Genomic DNA, 16,053 nt, shown 5'->3' with positions numbered 1-16,053 from the left:
GGAGTCTGGAACGGATTAATTCATTTTACATTATTTCTTATGGGGAAATTCGTTTCAGTTTACGAATATTCAGCTTACAAGCCATCTCTCTGAACGGATTACATCTCATGAACGGATTAAATTTGTAAGCTGAGGTACCACTGTACTTCACATGACGGGATGCACAGTCTGAGCATAATTACTCACCCCATCAGATGAAGGGATGTGCAGCTGAAGGGTTAAGAGGAATCAACCTGTAAAGGAGAAATCCAAACCACTTGGAACAGGTGTCCCTGAAGGAGCAAAGTGACGACCTGACTACCAAGGATTGTAACCCTGACCCAAGTCCAGGGCAAAATAAAAAGCCAGGGTACATGCAATATAAGTGAAGCATAAATTTAACAAGAGTAAAAAACAATGACCACATGCAGAACTACCAATTTCTGGGACAGCTAATATCACTTCATTTAAAGTGTGGAGGCATGGGCAAGTTCAGACACAGTAGTGCATCCAGCCAGATACTAGGTCGTAAACCTTTCAAATGACAGAAAATACTTTCCACAATAAAAATAGTTAATGATACAATTCTCAAACTATGTTAGGAGACAACCAAACCATCAAGAGATTAGAGACAATCTTAAGTCACTCAGTTCTTTGGGCCCTGGGTCAATAATACCCCATAGTCACTCACGGAGCCTGAATACTGTACAGAAATTCCCTCTTGAATGTACAGAATAGTTGCATGCCCATTGCAGTACAACCAATTTAAAGCAATGTCTGACTGTATTGTTAATTTAGAGTTTACAAATTTTGTTATCATTGGTTCATACCTTCATACATAAGTTGTTTAGAAGTATAGTACAACATTTTGAATGTAACAAATAACATTTTGCTTATGTTTAAAATAATTATTAGCATTGCAAATTTTGTCAAATATAAATTTCTCTGTTATTCAGTAGCCGGTTATTGTACCTACACTAACAGTACTGAAATTAATACAGTGCACAAATTTCTTCATGGGAGAAGGAATTATTTATAACATTATACAACAAAGCAAAATGAGCTTACCTTACATTCATGACCATTAACATTTTCACTTCGATCACTCCGCCAGCCCCATATGCCAGCTTTATCTCTGAAAACAAACAAAAAATGCAGATTATAACGAAATGCCTCTTTCTGGAAGAGGCCTGCTGCTCTCTAAAGCTATTTTGCCAAGATGGCTTCCCTTTACTGGATAACATCGGTCATAGTAATACTGCTAGGCCTATTACAGACTAGAGACAGAACCTAGGATTTTAATTCAAGTAGACAATATAGAGTACACAGCAAATCTCCAATCTAATGTTAATAGTCTTTCAATGGACCACAGATAATAATATGTTTATTGAAGACACATTCCAGCTCCTATGCAATGGAAAAATTAATATCAAAACTGAAACCACACAAAACAGTCAAATCACACTAGAGAACCAAAAAACCAGCGTTGAATGTAATGCCATTTTCTGGGTGAGACCCGAAGGCTCCTCCAGAGCTATCCAGGCTGATATGTAAATCATTACACTTTGGCATCTGTCAGTGTTAATGGAGTTCTAGGCCTATGGGGACCACAAGCCAGAGCCTGGCCCCCTCAGAGAGGCAAGAGGAGCAATGGCTAATAGAAATGCACATGGGATTTGTAGCATTCTATGTCTACCATCGAACGGCCAGGCACCCAGAAAGGTAAGCGCCTCAAAGCAAACCCCTATTTTGGTTAAACCGACTAAAATAGATCATCGAGTGACTGAACTCCTCAAACGAAAATGAGCAAACGAGCATTACGTCACATGAGCCACACTACATGTCTGCGCAGCTCCCCGCTCCCCAGGAGGGGGACGGGGAAGCCCCAAACCCAACACGCTGGCAATCCACCATCCAGTTCAAGACTTAATGTCAAAACACGTGAACAAAACGCCAACCGGGGGATGGGGGGGTTGCTGGGAAGCCTCTGGGTCTCACCCAGAAAATGGCGTTTCATTACATTCAACGCTGGTTTTCTAGGGGGAACCCCTTCAGCTTCCCAGAGCTACATCACCAAAGAGAAAAACTAGAGGGACTTACCCAGGAGGCGGTCGGTGCTCGCATCTCAACTCGAAGTCAAGGCAACACACTGCAACCGTCGACATAAAGCAACACAGGCCCGACTAGGCCCAGGAACATTAACGAGGTAGCATGCAGCCAGGATCCTGTTCGACCGCCAAAAACCCCGTGCCTGAATGTCAGCCCAGGACATGTTACCAAAGACGGCAGCAAGTGCAGCAAACTTACGAACATCATGGGAACAGGGATAGACCGCAGGCTGGCTAGACCGAATAACCCTGCAGACTATCTGAGAGGCCTGAACCCAAGAACAGGTTAGAAGAGAAACCAGATCAACCCAAAGCACGTCCCAAATCACAGAGGCCGTGGCGTGAAAATAACAGCGGAGAGCCGCAACCGGACACAACACATGATGCACCCCTCGCCTCACCAAACCAAGCATCAACAACCCAAGGATTCCTCCGGAAAGCAGCGGTCTCATTCTTTGGCAGAAATGAAGCAGACGACTGCAAACGAATGAGCTGATCACCTCGACCAAAAGAGCAGAAGCCCTTGCGCTGGAGGAGAGCATGAAGCTCCCCGACCCAACCCCAGAGGCCAATGCCAACAAGAATGCTACTCAGCTGCCAATGCTGCTCAGACCTAGAACACAACAAGTGGAGGACAAGAGATGATCCTCCCAATCCTTTCTTTCCCTGGCCATGCAGCTCAGCTCAAGATAAAACTCCAGGAAGTATGGATATGGATGAGGGAAACTACAGTGAACATCCCTCCTAGGTAAAATTCCCACAAAACCTTCCCATGTTCGCCTGGAGGCCAGGTAAGTCTATAAAGGACCACGTTGTTAAGAGCAGGTGTGCAGGCAGATCATCTCAACCAAACTGGGAAAGAAGACCAGCCCCAGGTTACAGGCCAAAGAAACGAAACCTACAGACCCTAACCTAACCTGACACAGGTTTGGAGTACGACTTGGATTGAGGCAGAGTATGCGGAATGGTTAGGAGGGGCCTACAAGTACAGGCAACATTGCAAAGGCAGGAAGAATGAGCATCGCCGTTCTCAATTCACAAACATTCTCACTTCACAAACTCTCACATGGTGAGAGCAGATTCGCTGGACCACCAAACCTGCAGGGGGTTTTCCAGGGTCTACAGGGAATGACACTGCAATAAGCCCAGGCACTGGGATTGCTATGCCAGAACCCTGGAATACGAAACAAGTTCCCCAAGAGGAGATGTGTCATTGTATCAAAATACGAATGGGATAGTTGTATGGACAATGAAACAGGTATAAGTAAGCCAATACAGCTCACCTGAGGTTGAGAAGGCCGACCTCAGCATGCCTTGGAAGATGCAAATGCAAACCCCAGTGCGCCACACCAGTCAAAATGTGACTCCTGAACCCCGGGAAGATAGAAAGCCAAAAAAAAAAAAAAATTAGCCCGGGTGAGGCCCAACACAAGCGAGGAAGCTTCCTAAAGGACCAAACTCCAAACAACTCGGGGAGGAGAACCCTGACAGTGCTAGCGAGCACACAAGGAAGAAAACCATATTCACATGCAGCTCCAAGTGCCCTATACACCTGGCTCATGCAGCACAAACATGCATTAGAACAGCCACAAAGGCAAAAACCACCTCTTAGCTGAAAAAGATCATAGGAGCTGGAGCAACAAAAGGCACCTCACACTGTCCACCATCAGCAAAGAACGAAGGATGCAGCAGCCGGCTGATCTGGTTGCCTTCCTCTTTCCCCCAAATAATAGGTGGTGGTGGGGCAAACAAGCTTGCACTAGTTTCATGAATTTTCAATCATTTGTTTGCATTGTTCGTAGTTCTTTTAGCGATTTTGAGGCATTGGTCTTCTTTCTAACCACCAGAGCTCTGTTTTATTTCACTGACTTTCTGGGTTTTTCCCTGGTGATGGTGGAGATTTTTAAAATTCAGACAGACAATTTTACCAGTGCCACTACTCTCTGCTCCTCTTTATAGAGGGGTCTAGGTTCTGGCTTATGGTCCCTAGTAGGCCTAAAAGAACTCCGTGACTGATGGCACCTCGTAGTTTAACAATATGTCAGCACTGTAGCTTCAAGGAGGCACAAAACACACCAGTGAAGTCCTCACTGCCTGATGTTATAATGCCTGGTGTTTCCCCCCCCCCTCCTCAGAAAAACACCTGAGCCAAAGACCAAGATGGCTCATGAAGAACAGGTTAGAAGAGAGAACACACTAGAGATCTTATGAAACAGTGCCGGACCCGTATCAACACCAAACGCCAACAAAAGCGGCACCAACAAGGCAGAATGAAAAAGGGTGACAGCATATGGAATTAGATGCTCAACGACAAACAACCAAAGACAAAATAAAGACAATCACTGAAACATTGGGCAAATAACAGATGAATATACAAAAAACCAAGGAGACAAAAGGATCACCTTCCCCGCTCAAGTCTCTAGTCTAGACAACACCAGGAGAAACAGCAAAACCAGGAGGAAGAGATAATGGAAACCTCACCTTTACCAGCCCAATGAAAAGATACCCACTGTGAAAGACAGTTCCATATGACAAGAACAGGTCCACCTTGAGGCACCCGATCGCCTCGCAAAGCCATCAGAATGATACTGTATGTCACTAACCGTTAACTCCATGGAAATGGGCTGCAAATGAGACCATTAGCATACATGTCGGACACACCCAGGATGTAAACTGAGGAGAGAATTAAAGAAACCCTGAGAAATCAAAAGATGAGCAACACAAAGAGCCCAGCTCCAAAGAGGAAAGAACCGAACCACCCCCATTTCTCCCTCCCGCAATTCAGAAAAAAGAACCACAGAAGAGCAGTCAGAGAATGAAGTCTAGAGGGAGACTAATCTGTCATATTGTCTGCCACACTGCCACAAACTTGCAAATTGAACTGTGCACTCTAAAGAAGGACCTCACCCAATGACCCTTAGTCCTGGTCATTAGCTTCTGGCCCTGTTCTCTGACAGGCATTTGTGGTTCGTTAGAGCCTGGTGTGGTACTAAAGGTTTGGAAAGGTCCAAGTGAGTAGTTCGGGGAGCTACTGTGGGATCCACCATTAAGAATAGTTTCATTACATTCAACACTGGATTATATTAATTTTAACTTGTGTATATATATCAACGTGAACAATACCAACCTTTCGAAGCTTATTTTCTCAGTATCAATATATGTAATGGCTATGGGCGTAGTGAGCCTATGAGACAGCATTCCAGGGTGAGGTCGCATATATGAATGTGCCTGGTCTGGAGGCAGAGTTCGCATGTTTTCCATGTACACCTGAAAAGACCACATAATTTAGGAACAAAACTGAAGTTGATTCCAAATATTCTAATAACAAAATACAGTGATACCTCGGTTTAAGAGTTTAATCCGTTCCTGGAGACAGCTCGTATTCCGAAAACTCGTAATCCGAAACTAATTTCCCCATAAGAAATAATGGGAAATGAATTAATCCGTTCCTGACTACCCAAAAACCTCACTTCAAACTAAATTTTATACCTAATTCATCTAAATAAACCTACAAAACTATGTTCTAGTTATTACTTACCCTTGCTGACGACTGCTGTTGGCATATGGAAGATGGTGAGGAGGGGGGAGGAGGAGAGGTGTTACTGTTTGGAAAAGGGAGTCCCCTTCCATTATAACATCAGGCAGTGAGGACTTCACTGGTGTGCACATTCTGGTACGTTTTGCCTGCACACCCCTAGGACTAGCTCGTCTTATTAAGAATCTGTCTAAAGACACTTTTTTTTCCCTACATTTTAACACTTGTCTGTAGTAAGACATCACATTGTCATTTAAATAGTCAATGCAATGGCCTGCTACAGCTTTATCTGGGTGAGTTTTTTTCTACAAAACTTTGCAGTTCTTCCCATACTTCACACATTTTCTTAATGAAGAAGGGACATCCTCTCCTGCCTCTACTCACAACTATTTTCTTAGGCTGAACCTTACTTGGGACTTTCTTGGCTTTCTTGAGACCCATGGCGAGATATATAATAACAACTTTTATGCTCAAATGGCCAAAAAAACGACAAAACTGTAAATCCTTGTGAAGAATTCAGGCGGGATAGTCACTGGGCGCAAGGCACTGGTAAATTGAGGCGCGATCACCGTGCCACCACGCACAAGCGCCAGTATGCGTATCAACACCCTCGTCTTCCGAGGCAACCCTCGCCTTCCAAGGCAAATTTTCCGAGCAAATCCTGCTCGTATTCCGAAAAACTCGTATACAGGGACACCATATTCCGAGGTACCACTGTAGTCCATAAATTATAGATACCTAAATAACAAAAGCTACATAAATGAGGCTCAACCTAACAAAAGTTAAATATGCAGTGTTGAGGAAGACTGAAATGAGTGGCAATGGTAAAAATACCTTGAGTATCTAAGAATACCAAGGATTACACGAGAGGCACCAGTTTTCTCAAAAGTAACACAAAGTAACCAGCTCTCTTGAATGTCATATCCCAGTAAAGGTTAGTCTTTACATGTAAGTTCAGTGGTACCTAGTCAATACAAAAAAAAAAAAAACCAGCGTTGAATGTAATGAAACACCATTTTCAAGGCGAGTCCCGGAGGCTCCCCGGAGCTATCCAGGCTGATAAGGATACTCTTTTGGCATCAGTCGATGTGGGTGGAGTTCGTAGGCCTACCAGTGACCACTGCCAGAACCTGGCCTCCTCAGAGAGGCACGAGGAGCAATGGCATATAGAAATGCACATGTGACTGTGAAGCATTCTATATCTGCCACCGACCAGGACAGGCATCCAGAAAGGTAAGCACCCCAAAACAAACCCCTATTCTGCTGAAAAACGACAAAAGTAGACAAACAAGTGAACAGAACTCCCAAATGAAAAACGAGCAACCAAGCATGACGTCACACGAGCCGCACCGCACGTATGCGCAGCTCCACCCCCCCTCCCCGAGAGGGGGAAGGAGGGAACCCCAGACCTCTGCGCCGGCGATCCACACCCCAGTTCTGAGGCTGGATATCAAAAGATGCATAAAAATGCCGACCAGAGGGAGGGAGGGTTGCTAGGGAGCCTCCAGGACTCGCCCAGAAAATGGCGTTTCATTACATTCAACGCTGGTTTTCTGAGGAGAGCCCCTACAGCTCCCCTGAGCTATTTCACCAAAGAGGAAAAGAAAGGGGACTTATCTGGGAGGCGGTCGCTTATAACAACTCGACTCAAAGTCGAGACAACTGGCTGCAACTGCCGACCAAAAGCGACATAGACCCGACTAGGCCCAGAAACATTCACAAGGTAGTGTGCAGCCACGACCCTGTTCGACTGCCAAAATCCCCGTGCCTGAATGTTAACCCAAGACATGTTATCAAAGACGGCAGACAGAGCAGCAAACTTACGAACGTCATGGGCATGGGGAAAGACCGCAGGCGGGCCAGACATAGAACCCTGCGGATGACCTGAGAGACCCGTACCCGCGAACAGGGAAGAAGGGAAACCAGATCAAAACCAGCGTCCCTAGACACAGAAGCCCTGGCGCAAAAAGAACAGCAGAGGGCCGCAACCGGACACAAAACACAATGCTCCCCTGGCCTGACCAACCAAGCATCAACAACCAAAGGACCCCTCCGGAAATCAGCAGACACATTCCTCGCCAGAAAGGAGAGGAGACAGCTGCAATCGAACACCACAATTAAAAGAGCAGAAAACCCCTGTGCCGGAGAAGAGCACAAAGCTCCGCAACCCGACCCACAGAGGCCAATGCCAACAGGAAATAAGTCTCAGAAAAACAAACCTGAACCAAAGGGGCCATCAGCAACCGAGGAGAAGAGAGGTAGGAGAGAACTCTGCTCAAAGACCATACTGTATACTCATAATAAAAAATAAAAATAAAATAAATTAAGAAAAGAAAAAGACAAGCCACCGACCTCTGGGCAGAGAGCACCACGCCGGCCAGACGAAGAAGGCACCAAGAGAGCACAAAAACTGCACCAAAAGGCCCACCTCGACAACAAAACCCAAAGCCCCGGCAGGACCACAACACGTGCCAAGACCCAAAAAGATCAGCTTGCAAGCCAGGAAGACCCCAGAACTCCAGAAGGAAGCAACCTCCTAAATGAAACCAAAGAGCCCAAAGGAACCCGGAATCGAACCCAGCGGAGCCCAAACCACCACAATTGCTAGCATACATACACCACAGAAAGGGCGAAGCACAGCACCCTGACAGAACCTCCAGGGAAACGGCCAAAATGGACCGAAAATCGAGGGACAAGGTGTGGGAGCAAGCATAAACAGACAGAAACTGAGCCCAAACACCTGGGCCCAGACCCAAACACAGAAAACACAAAAACCGGTGTAAAAACCAACACCCAAGCGTTCCCAGAGGAACAGAAGAAGGGCAAAACACCCCAGAAAAAGCAAAGAATTGACAACAGGAGAATAAAAACCCCTGAAAGAGGTGAAAAAACTCACCCAAAATGCGAGCTTGCACACCCATTCACATGTAAAAAAAACGCAGCGCCGTCCTGGTGGCCAAGCGGGGAAACCCGCAGAAAGAAAATGGCCACCAGAAACAGGAAGTCGTGACCGATGCAATAGATCCGAAAACGCACCAGCAAATGTGGGAAGTAAGCAGACTAGATGGACAAAAAACCCCGCCCAGAAGCAGAAGACCCAAGCAGGGGCAAACGGCCCCAGAACCGCTAGCGGGTATTCCCCACAGCCCCGGGAACCTGCAACAGAGGCCCCAGTGCAGAGCCGTCCTCCACGCCCTCTGCCCTTAAAGAAAAGGAAGAGTCCAGGGAAAAGGCAGCAAAGAAAGGGCCACTGGTAAGACTCAGAAGCCTTGGCAGGAGGAACAGGCTCAAAAACCTCCATCTCCAACCCGAACGGGGCAGCCTCCGAAACCGCCCGAGTCTCTGCCCCAACTAAACCCCACCCCAACCCCAAAACCCGCAGACGGTCAGGAGCCAGGAACAGGGAGGGAAAGGGGCGAACAGCACCTAACCAAAACGGGTCGGCTCCCTGGGCATCCGAGTGGGAAACCAACCTAGCGCATTGCAGCAACCTAAACCGAGCTTGCAACGCGGATGTTGCCTGTACTCTGAACAGTAATGACATTAGGAGAGTACTGGAGAACAAGTGGAGAACAAAACTCGCAAGACTCCGGGTCAAGGTGTCAGTGACCCAACAGGCAGAACGACAAAGGTAAAAGTGGTAACTGTCACCAGGAGACAAGGGCACAACAACCAACGAACCCGCACAAGACGTGATGGAACTCTGAAGACGCATCCAAATGGTCCACCGAGCCCTGACAAGAGTTTTCCAGGGCACGTAGGGTGACTGCTATGGGAAGCCTGGGCAAGGTGTTGCTAACCGGTTAACACCCAAACTAACAAGGAGTAGATGCAACACTGAAAATCCCTGCAACGTGTATAATCACTGGGGCCTAGCAGAGGGCCACCAAACACTGCCAGTGGAACTATAGCCACACTAGGCAGACACCCACCAGGCAAATGAAAATAAAAACAAAAGAAAACCCCCACAAAAGTACACCGTCCCCGGAGTCAACAGGAACCGGTCACCGTGTAGGTGGCAGGTTGCGCAACACCTTGACGCCCTAACCAGCACAATACCAGTCCCTACCCAAGGCCAAACAAGCACCCAAGCCCCAGCTGGCCCCCAAGAGCAAGGCAAATGCCGAGTAGCAAGAACCTCTACGGGAATGGTTCCCGAATGCCCCAGGGAAGATAACCCTGTCACACAGGGGCAGGACGCACAGGGCGCTATGGGAAGGAAGCCCCTAAGCGCATGCAACCCCGGTTCTGATGAGGAACACCTGGCCACCGCACAACACAAAATAAAGCAGTGAGCACTACGAAGACAAACACTGCCTAGGAAACTGAGGCCAGAGAAGCGTCTGTCCCGGTTGACATTAGCTTACGAACCGGTGTTAGGCAGCCGACACGGTGAGGTCCGGGGCTCCCGCTCCCCCTCTTGGGGAGGGGAGGGTTGTGCGAACGAGCGGCACGGCAGTAAAGTGTGATGTTTAGTGTAACATCAGCAAAGTGATTGGCAGTAAAGTGTGAAAGTGTAAGTATATGGAGCACCACTTGGCAAATAAAATTTAATGTGAATAAATGCCCTGATATGGAATGTGGAATTGGAGAACATAGACCACACACAACCTATAAATTATGTAAGAAATCTTTAAAGAATTCTAACAAAGAAAGGGATCAAGGGATGGTTCTAGATAGAAAACTGTCACCTGAGGATCACATTAAGAATATTGTGCGAGGAGCCTATGCTACACTTTCTAACTTCAGAACTGGTTTTAAATACTGTACATGGATGGAGAAATACTGAAGAAATTGTTCACGACTTTTGTTAGACCAAAGCTGGAATATGCAGTGGTTGTATGGTGCCCATATCTTAAGAAGCACATCAACAAACTGGAAAAGGTGCAAAGACATGCCACTAAGTGACTCCCATAACTGAAGGACAAGAGCTACGAGGAGAGGTTAGAGGCATTAAATATGCAAAAACTAGAAGACAGAAGAAAACGACGCGATATGATCACTACGTACAAAATAGTAACAGGACTCGATAAAATTGATAGGGAAGAATTCCTAAGACCCGGAACTTCAAGAACAGGAGGTCACAGATTTAAACTAACGAAACAAAGCTGCCGAAGAAATATAAGAAAAATATATTCACTTTTGTAAACAGAGTGGTAGACGGTTGGAACAAGTTAGGTGAAAAGGTGGTGGAGGCCAAAACCATCAGTAATTTCAAAGCGTTATATGACAGAGTGCTGGGAAGACGGGACACCATGAACGTAGCTCTCATTCTGTAACTACACTTAGGTAATTACACGCTAGTAAGCCGACGGTGCCACCCAACTTAACACAATTCCTCCTACCAACATACTACAAATATCATTAATTCTATGCACAATGCTCCTATTACCAGAATCCTGGTCACTAAATCCTGAAAATGAATAATTTTCCACAAATTTATTTTCTAAAGGAACATGAGCTGTAGTTTCAAGATGCTTAGACCCAACAAACAATGCCAGAGTGCTGTGGCTGTCTGTATTGCACTGTGATCATAATAAACAGCCTTGTGTCCACTGACATCTGAATACTGTACATAGTCTTCATCACAGTTAGGCTATTCTTTTATACTATTATTGAAAAGTAATTGCCACTACTTGCATATTTAGTCACTTTTAAGTGATGCTGTGGACACAAGCTGTTACTTCGTATCCTGCCTAGCATGCCCAACACATAGTACACCTAGTGGAGCAGTTAGCTCGTATCGTATGATTGTGCTACCCATCACTGCTATCTCAGTACTGAGGCATGATCACCCATCAACGGAGTCTATGAATTTTTCTCAAAACTGCATCTGTTTATTGGAGGCCTGAGAAAACCAATGTGAACTCCGTATACCTGAAGGGAGTTTTAAATCTTTCGTAGAACTCTAAATCAACCTTGTATGAGTCACGCAGTGTGGTCAGGTCAGATGTTACGTGATCATTCCTGTATGACTCGGACAGTGAAAGTGTTAAGAATTTTGACAAATTTTATGTATAAACTTTACGGCAATATGACACATTGAAGTGAAAAATTAAAGCTGGTTATGCTACACTGAAATGTGGGTGTTTTTTATCCAGTTTCAAACAAAAGGAAGATCTACAGAAACACTCATTGTTATCTACTTTCCCTTGCAAATTTAAAATGTTTTAAAAATCAACCTCCAAAGAGATAATTTAGCCAATTTTGAAAGGTAACTTCTTTGTATCATTATATCCAAATGCAGAAAATTTTAAATAAATATGCTAAGATGTTCTCTACATATTGCAAAAAATCTGAATATTGTAAAAATTATAGCATATCCCAACTGAAAATAATACACAGTATAATATCATCATCACTACTACTAAAATTTACTGCTACTCACCTGTCCAGTTTCATGATCAACTTCCATCATCGTGGCTCCATCAGCTGCCAAAAAAAAAAAAAAAAAAAAAAGTCAAGTCACACTCAAAACCAAACAAAATTATTGCCAGGTGAAAATTAATACTACTACTAGCCAGTATCATGCAAACACACAAAACCTTTACATTAAGTCATCATTTAACACACCATTCCATTCACAAAAATGTAAGAGAATCAATACAAATGTTCTTCTCCATTCAGCATACTCCTCACACAGTAAAGTACTACAGTGCCTATTTACTAGTACAGTACCAATTTATAATCACACTATCTGGCCTATGTTTATAAAGCAAGGAACAATAGAAATTCTATTCCCTAATATCCTCAGGAGCTCTCCTAACCGTATGCACTGGACCTGTCAGGACAGTGGAAATCAACTAGGTTCAGTGACTAGTCCCCAACAAACCAATGTTGAATGTAATGAAAAGCATATTTCTGGGTGAACCCCAGTGGCTCCCTGATGCTACAATGCTGATATAGTACTAAATTACTAGGTACCATGAGTTGCAGAGTTCTTTCAGGCCTACTGGGTACCATGAACCAGAACCAGGTCCCCTCTGAAGAGGTGCAGAGAGCAGTGGCACTATGATATCTACACTTCTACACTTTTTGCATTTTGTCTATTATACAGGTACCTGTATAATAGACAAAATGCAAGATGCAAGAAGATTACAAATTCTTGAAGCAATTCAAATAAGAATAGAACAACCTACCATGAACACCCAAATCACGGAACTATTTACTCTACCCACCACGAGAGTAAGGACAAGACCAGAACATAACGATGCCAACACAGAAGACACTGTTCAACATAACAGGCCAATTACACCTGATTAGTCTTTGTATGTAGTGGGATTGGGTGATAATAGATAATGAGCTGCCTCATATGGGCCAATAGACCTTCTGCAGTTACCTTTATTCTTATGTGCTTCGTCCCCTATTTATCCCCTATGTATCCCCCTTGTTTTTACCTTTATTGTACTTGTCTTATCACCTGACCCCGTACGGGTATAAATCAACGAGTTCTGTAATTTTTTTTCACTTGAGAATGAACCATGGAGGTTCGAAACGTTATGCAAATTGAATAAATAAGTGTAATACATTCTATAGTAATTCACTTTTTATTCTTCACCTTGAAAATAATGAAAATGAGTTTTGGAGAACTCCTCTTTCAGCCAAGCCCTGATGCTAGGAAAATAGTTAGAGGGATAGAAGCCCTAAATCAGAAGATAGTAAATACTGAATATGCGGTCATATTCAATAAGACATGTTTAAATAGAGTATACTGTACTATATATCCAGTTACCGAAAAGATGAGTGGACAAGAACAGTCACAAATTATTTAACTTACAAATATTAGAGGGACAAGCAGAAAATAAATGTCAAATAAATTAATTATATTACTGTACTCAAATTCCTGAAAGCAAAGAAATGTTCATCACTATCCAATTTAAAGTACTTACCCTGCCCTTTAAAGATATAGCTCCGATTTCCACGCTGCCAACTTGTCTGGTCAAATCCAATAAGTGTTGTGTCAATTCGAACACATGATCCACTTTTGTATACTCTGTACGTGTCACTTGGACACATTCGTGAAACTAGCGGCACTGTAACAAATACCAAATGATATTTAAATAGTTTTACAAGATGAGAAATAAATAGTTACAAAGATTTCAATCATACAATATGAAATAACTTACATAATATTTAAATATTGAAGTAGATAATTTCTTTTACATTAACTAGCTATCTACTTCCCAGCTTATCTGAGTACCTATCCGTACATCAGCCATTACAGGCAAAACATCCCCCACAATAACATCTACTCTACACTTATTGCTTCTTTACACTTAGTTTCAATCATTAGAGATTTCAAGAGATTTCAAGGAATTTCAAGGAATATTTTTGGAATTAGTAGAATCAGGAGGCATCCTCATTTAAAATATTGTACAGTACGTGTGTCTAAAATTTAGCCAAATTGTCCATACAATTCAGATGTATTTCAAAAGCAAGTGCCATAAACCAGATATATTTTAATAAAAACAACATCTTGTTCTAAGCTGCTGGCCATTTTAACCCAGTGAACTGAGCAGACAATCCACAAAATTTCACCCTTCTAATGTATATCATAACATAAATAACTAATACAAGCACAAACCTATCTGATGGCAGTCAGAGTTTTTCTACACTTAAGTAAGATGGGTTTCTACAATATACATTTATGATTTGACTTTGAGCTCTGAAGAGAATGGGTTGCTGGTCCTTTAACCCCTCAATTGTGCGTGGTGACCTGGGTTGTTTTACATCACTTCATCAATGGTTACCATGGTCATTTTGGCCTCATGTAAGAGTCAAATTACACGAAGTTTACATTTCCATTCTCAGGCCTCCAGTAAACAGACACCATCTTGGAAAAAAATTGTGGGACCCCTCCTGGGTGAGAGGGGCCTCAGTACTGAGAGAATGACCAAAAGTAGCTCATGCAGCTGCAGCTTACAGCTCTGCTGTGCAGATTATGTCAACAACATCATTTAATAATGATGAAATAAGTAACAGATTATTTTTGTGAATGTGAACAGTGCAAAGAGCTAAACCTTGAGAACACAGCAGAGGAGAGAACCAGAGCAACCAGCTCCATTGTGGCATGGACCAAAATGGACTCCCCCCAACCTCACCAACAACAGCTTCCCCCCGCCCCAAGCAATAATGGAATGATGAAGCAATAATGAAGCAATGATGAAAGCAATATCTCAGTCTCATCTTTTAATAATACTGTAAATATAAATATATATTCTATAAAGTAAATATTAGTAACTCATTTGTAGGCTAGAAAACATCTGCTTTGATTGGCCTGTATTATAAATACTGTACAGTATTCAAATTTCTTTATACTGTTAATTGCTAACCAGATAATAAAAACCTCAAAAACAACTTACCCCAACTTGTAAATTCCCACTTCATTTCGACATAAAAATCTGGTGCCTGCAAAGAAAATCTCACTTAATATATAAAGCTTATAGAAGCATATTGTACAATATTATACTGTAATGCATAGTACTATACTGTAACAAACAATAATTTATTAATGTATAATACTCTATCTTCGATTATTAACAAGTTAAGAGTAGGAGGAGAGGGGAATACAAAGTGTTGGGTAAAAATGCAACATGAACAGAAAAGGAAAGAGTGGTGACTCGCAGTCGCTTGGCGACTGCGAGTCCGAAAGTCATCAGCCACCAAAGCAGCTGAAAGAGAGGGGTACCTGAGCATGCAACTGCACCAGACCAACATCACGGGGAGCAAAGATGCACTCAATGAAGAACTCAAAAGAGCCCCCTCAAGAACACCTGGAACACTGTGGTAACCTCCCACCACTCATGCATGCAGGTACGAGAAAAGCTGCTCCAAGTCCCAAGAGAAGGAGCAGTCTGCCAGCCAGGAAGACACCAGAACCTCGTAACACACCCTATAGTGGGAAGCAGAACCGAACTTAAAGGAGGTTGGAACCATCCCAGAAAGTAAACTGAGGCCCACAGGAGGCAAGCGCTGAGCGCCTCCCGAACCTCTGCATGGAGCGTTATACAATAAAGAGTACTGGGAAGCCGGGACACCACAAGCGTAACTCTCATCCTGTAACTACACTTCAGTAATTATGGGAAATCCGAGAGGAAGAAAACCTCCGGATGAATGAATCCGAGGAGCCTAAATGCCCCCAGTAATGAACCTTAGGGGGGAGAGCCCCACCTGAACCAAACTCATCAAGGTGGAGGAGGGTACGAACCCCACACTCCTACAGAAAAAGGCCATGCGAAGAGGGCACAAAGCCCAAACAGGGTCAAACGGAACCCAAGAGTTTCACACAGACCCCCCATCCCCCCAAGCCCCAGAAACCATCGCCAAAGGCCCCGGGGCAGAACCCTTATCCATGCCCACCACTTTAGAAGGAAAGGCAGAGTTCAGGTAAATGACTTAGAAGGAAATCAGCTTCTGGTTGGACCCAGAAAC

General features: G+C 43.9%; 1 protein-coding gene across 1 annotated transcript in view; it reads right to left on the bottom strand.

Moving 5' to 3' along the window:
* Window positions 1-16,053, bottom strand: part of LOC123751206 (ankyrin repeat domain-containing protein 13D) — a 46,100-nt gene that overhangs the window by 16,485 nt on the left and 13,562 nt on the right. Inside the window, exons 5-9 of the mRNA XM_045733309.2 lie at window positions 14,985-15,030; window positions 13,512-13,655; window positions 12,011-12,054; window positions 5,215-5,354; window positions 1,048-1,114 (exon numbers count right to left, since the gene is read on the bottom strand). Coding sequence (XP_045589265.2) covers window positions 1,048-1,114; window positions 5,215-5,354; window positions 12,011-12,054; window positions 13,512-13,655; window positions 14,985-15,030 — 441 coding nt within the window. The remainder of the gene's footprint in view (window positions 1-1,047; window positions 1,115-5,214; window positions 5,355-12,010; window positions 12,055-13,511; window positions 13,656-14,984; window positions 15,031-16,053) is intronic.

This window comes from Procambarus clarkii, chromosome 4, assembly GCF_040958095.1.
Source record: "Procambarus clarkii isolate CNS0578487 chromosome 4, FALCON_Pclarkii_2.0, whole genome shotgun sequence".
In the NCBI taxonomy this organism is placed as follows: domain Eukaryota; kingdom Metazoa; phylum Arthropoda; class Malacostraca; order Decapoda; family Cambaridae; genus Procambarus; species Procambarus clarkii.
Note: the sequence above shows the minus strand (reverse complement) of the source record. Positions and strands in the feature narration are given on the sequence as shown.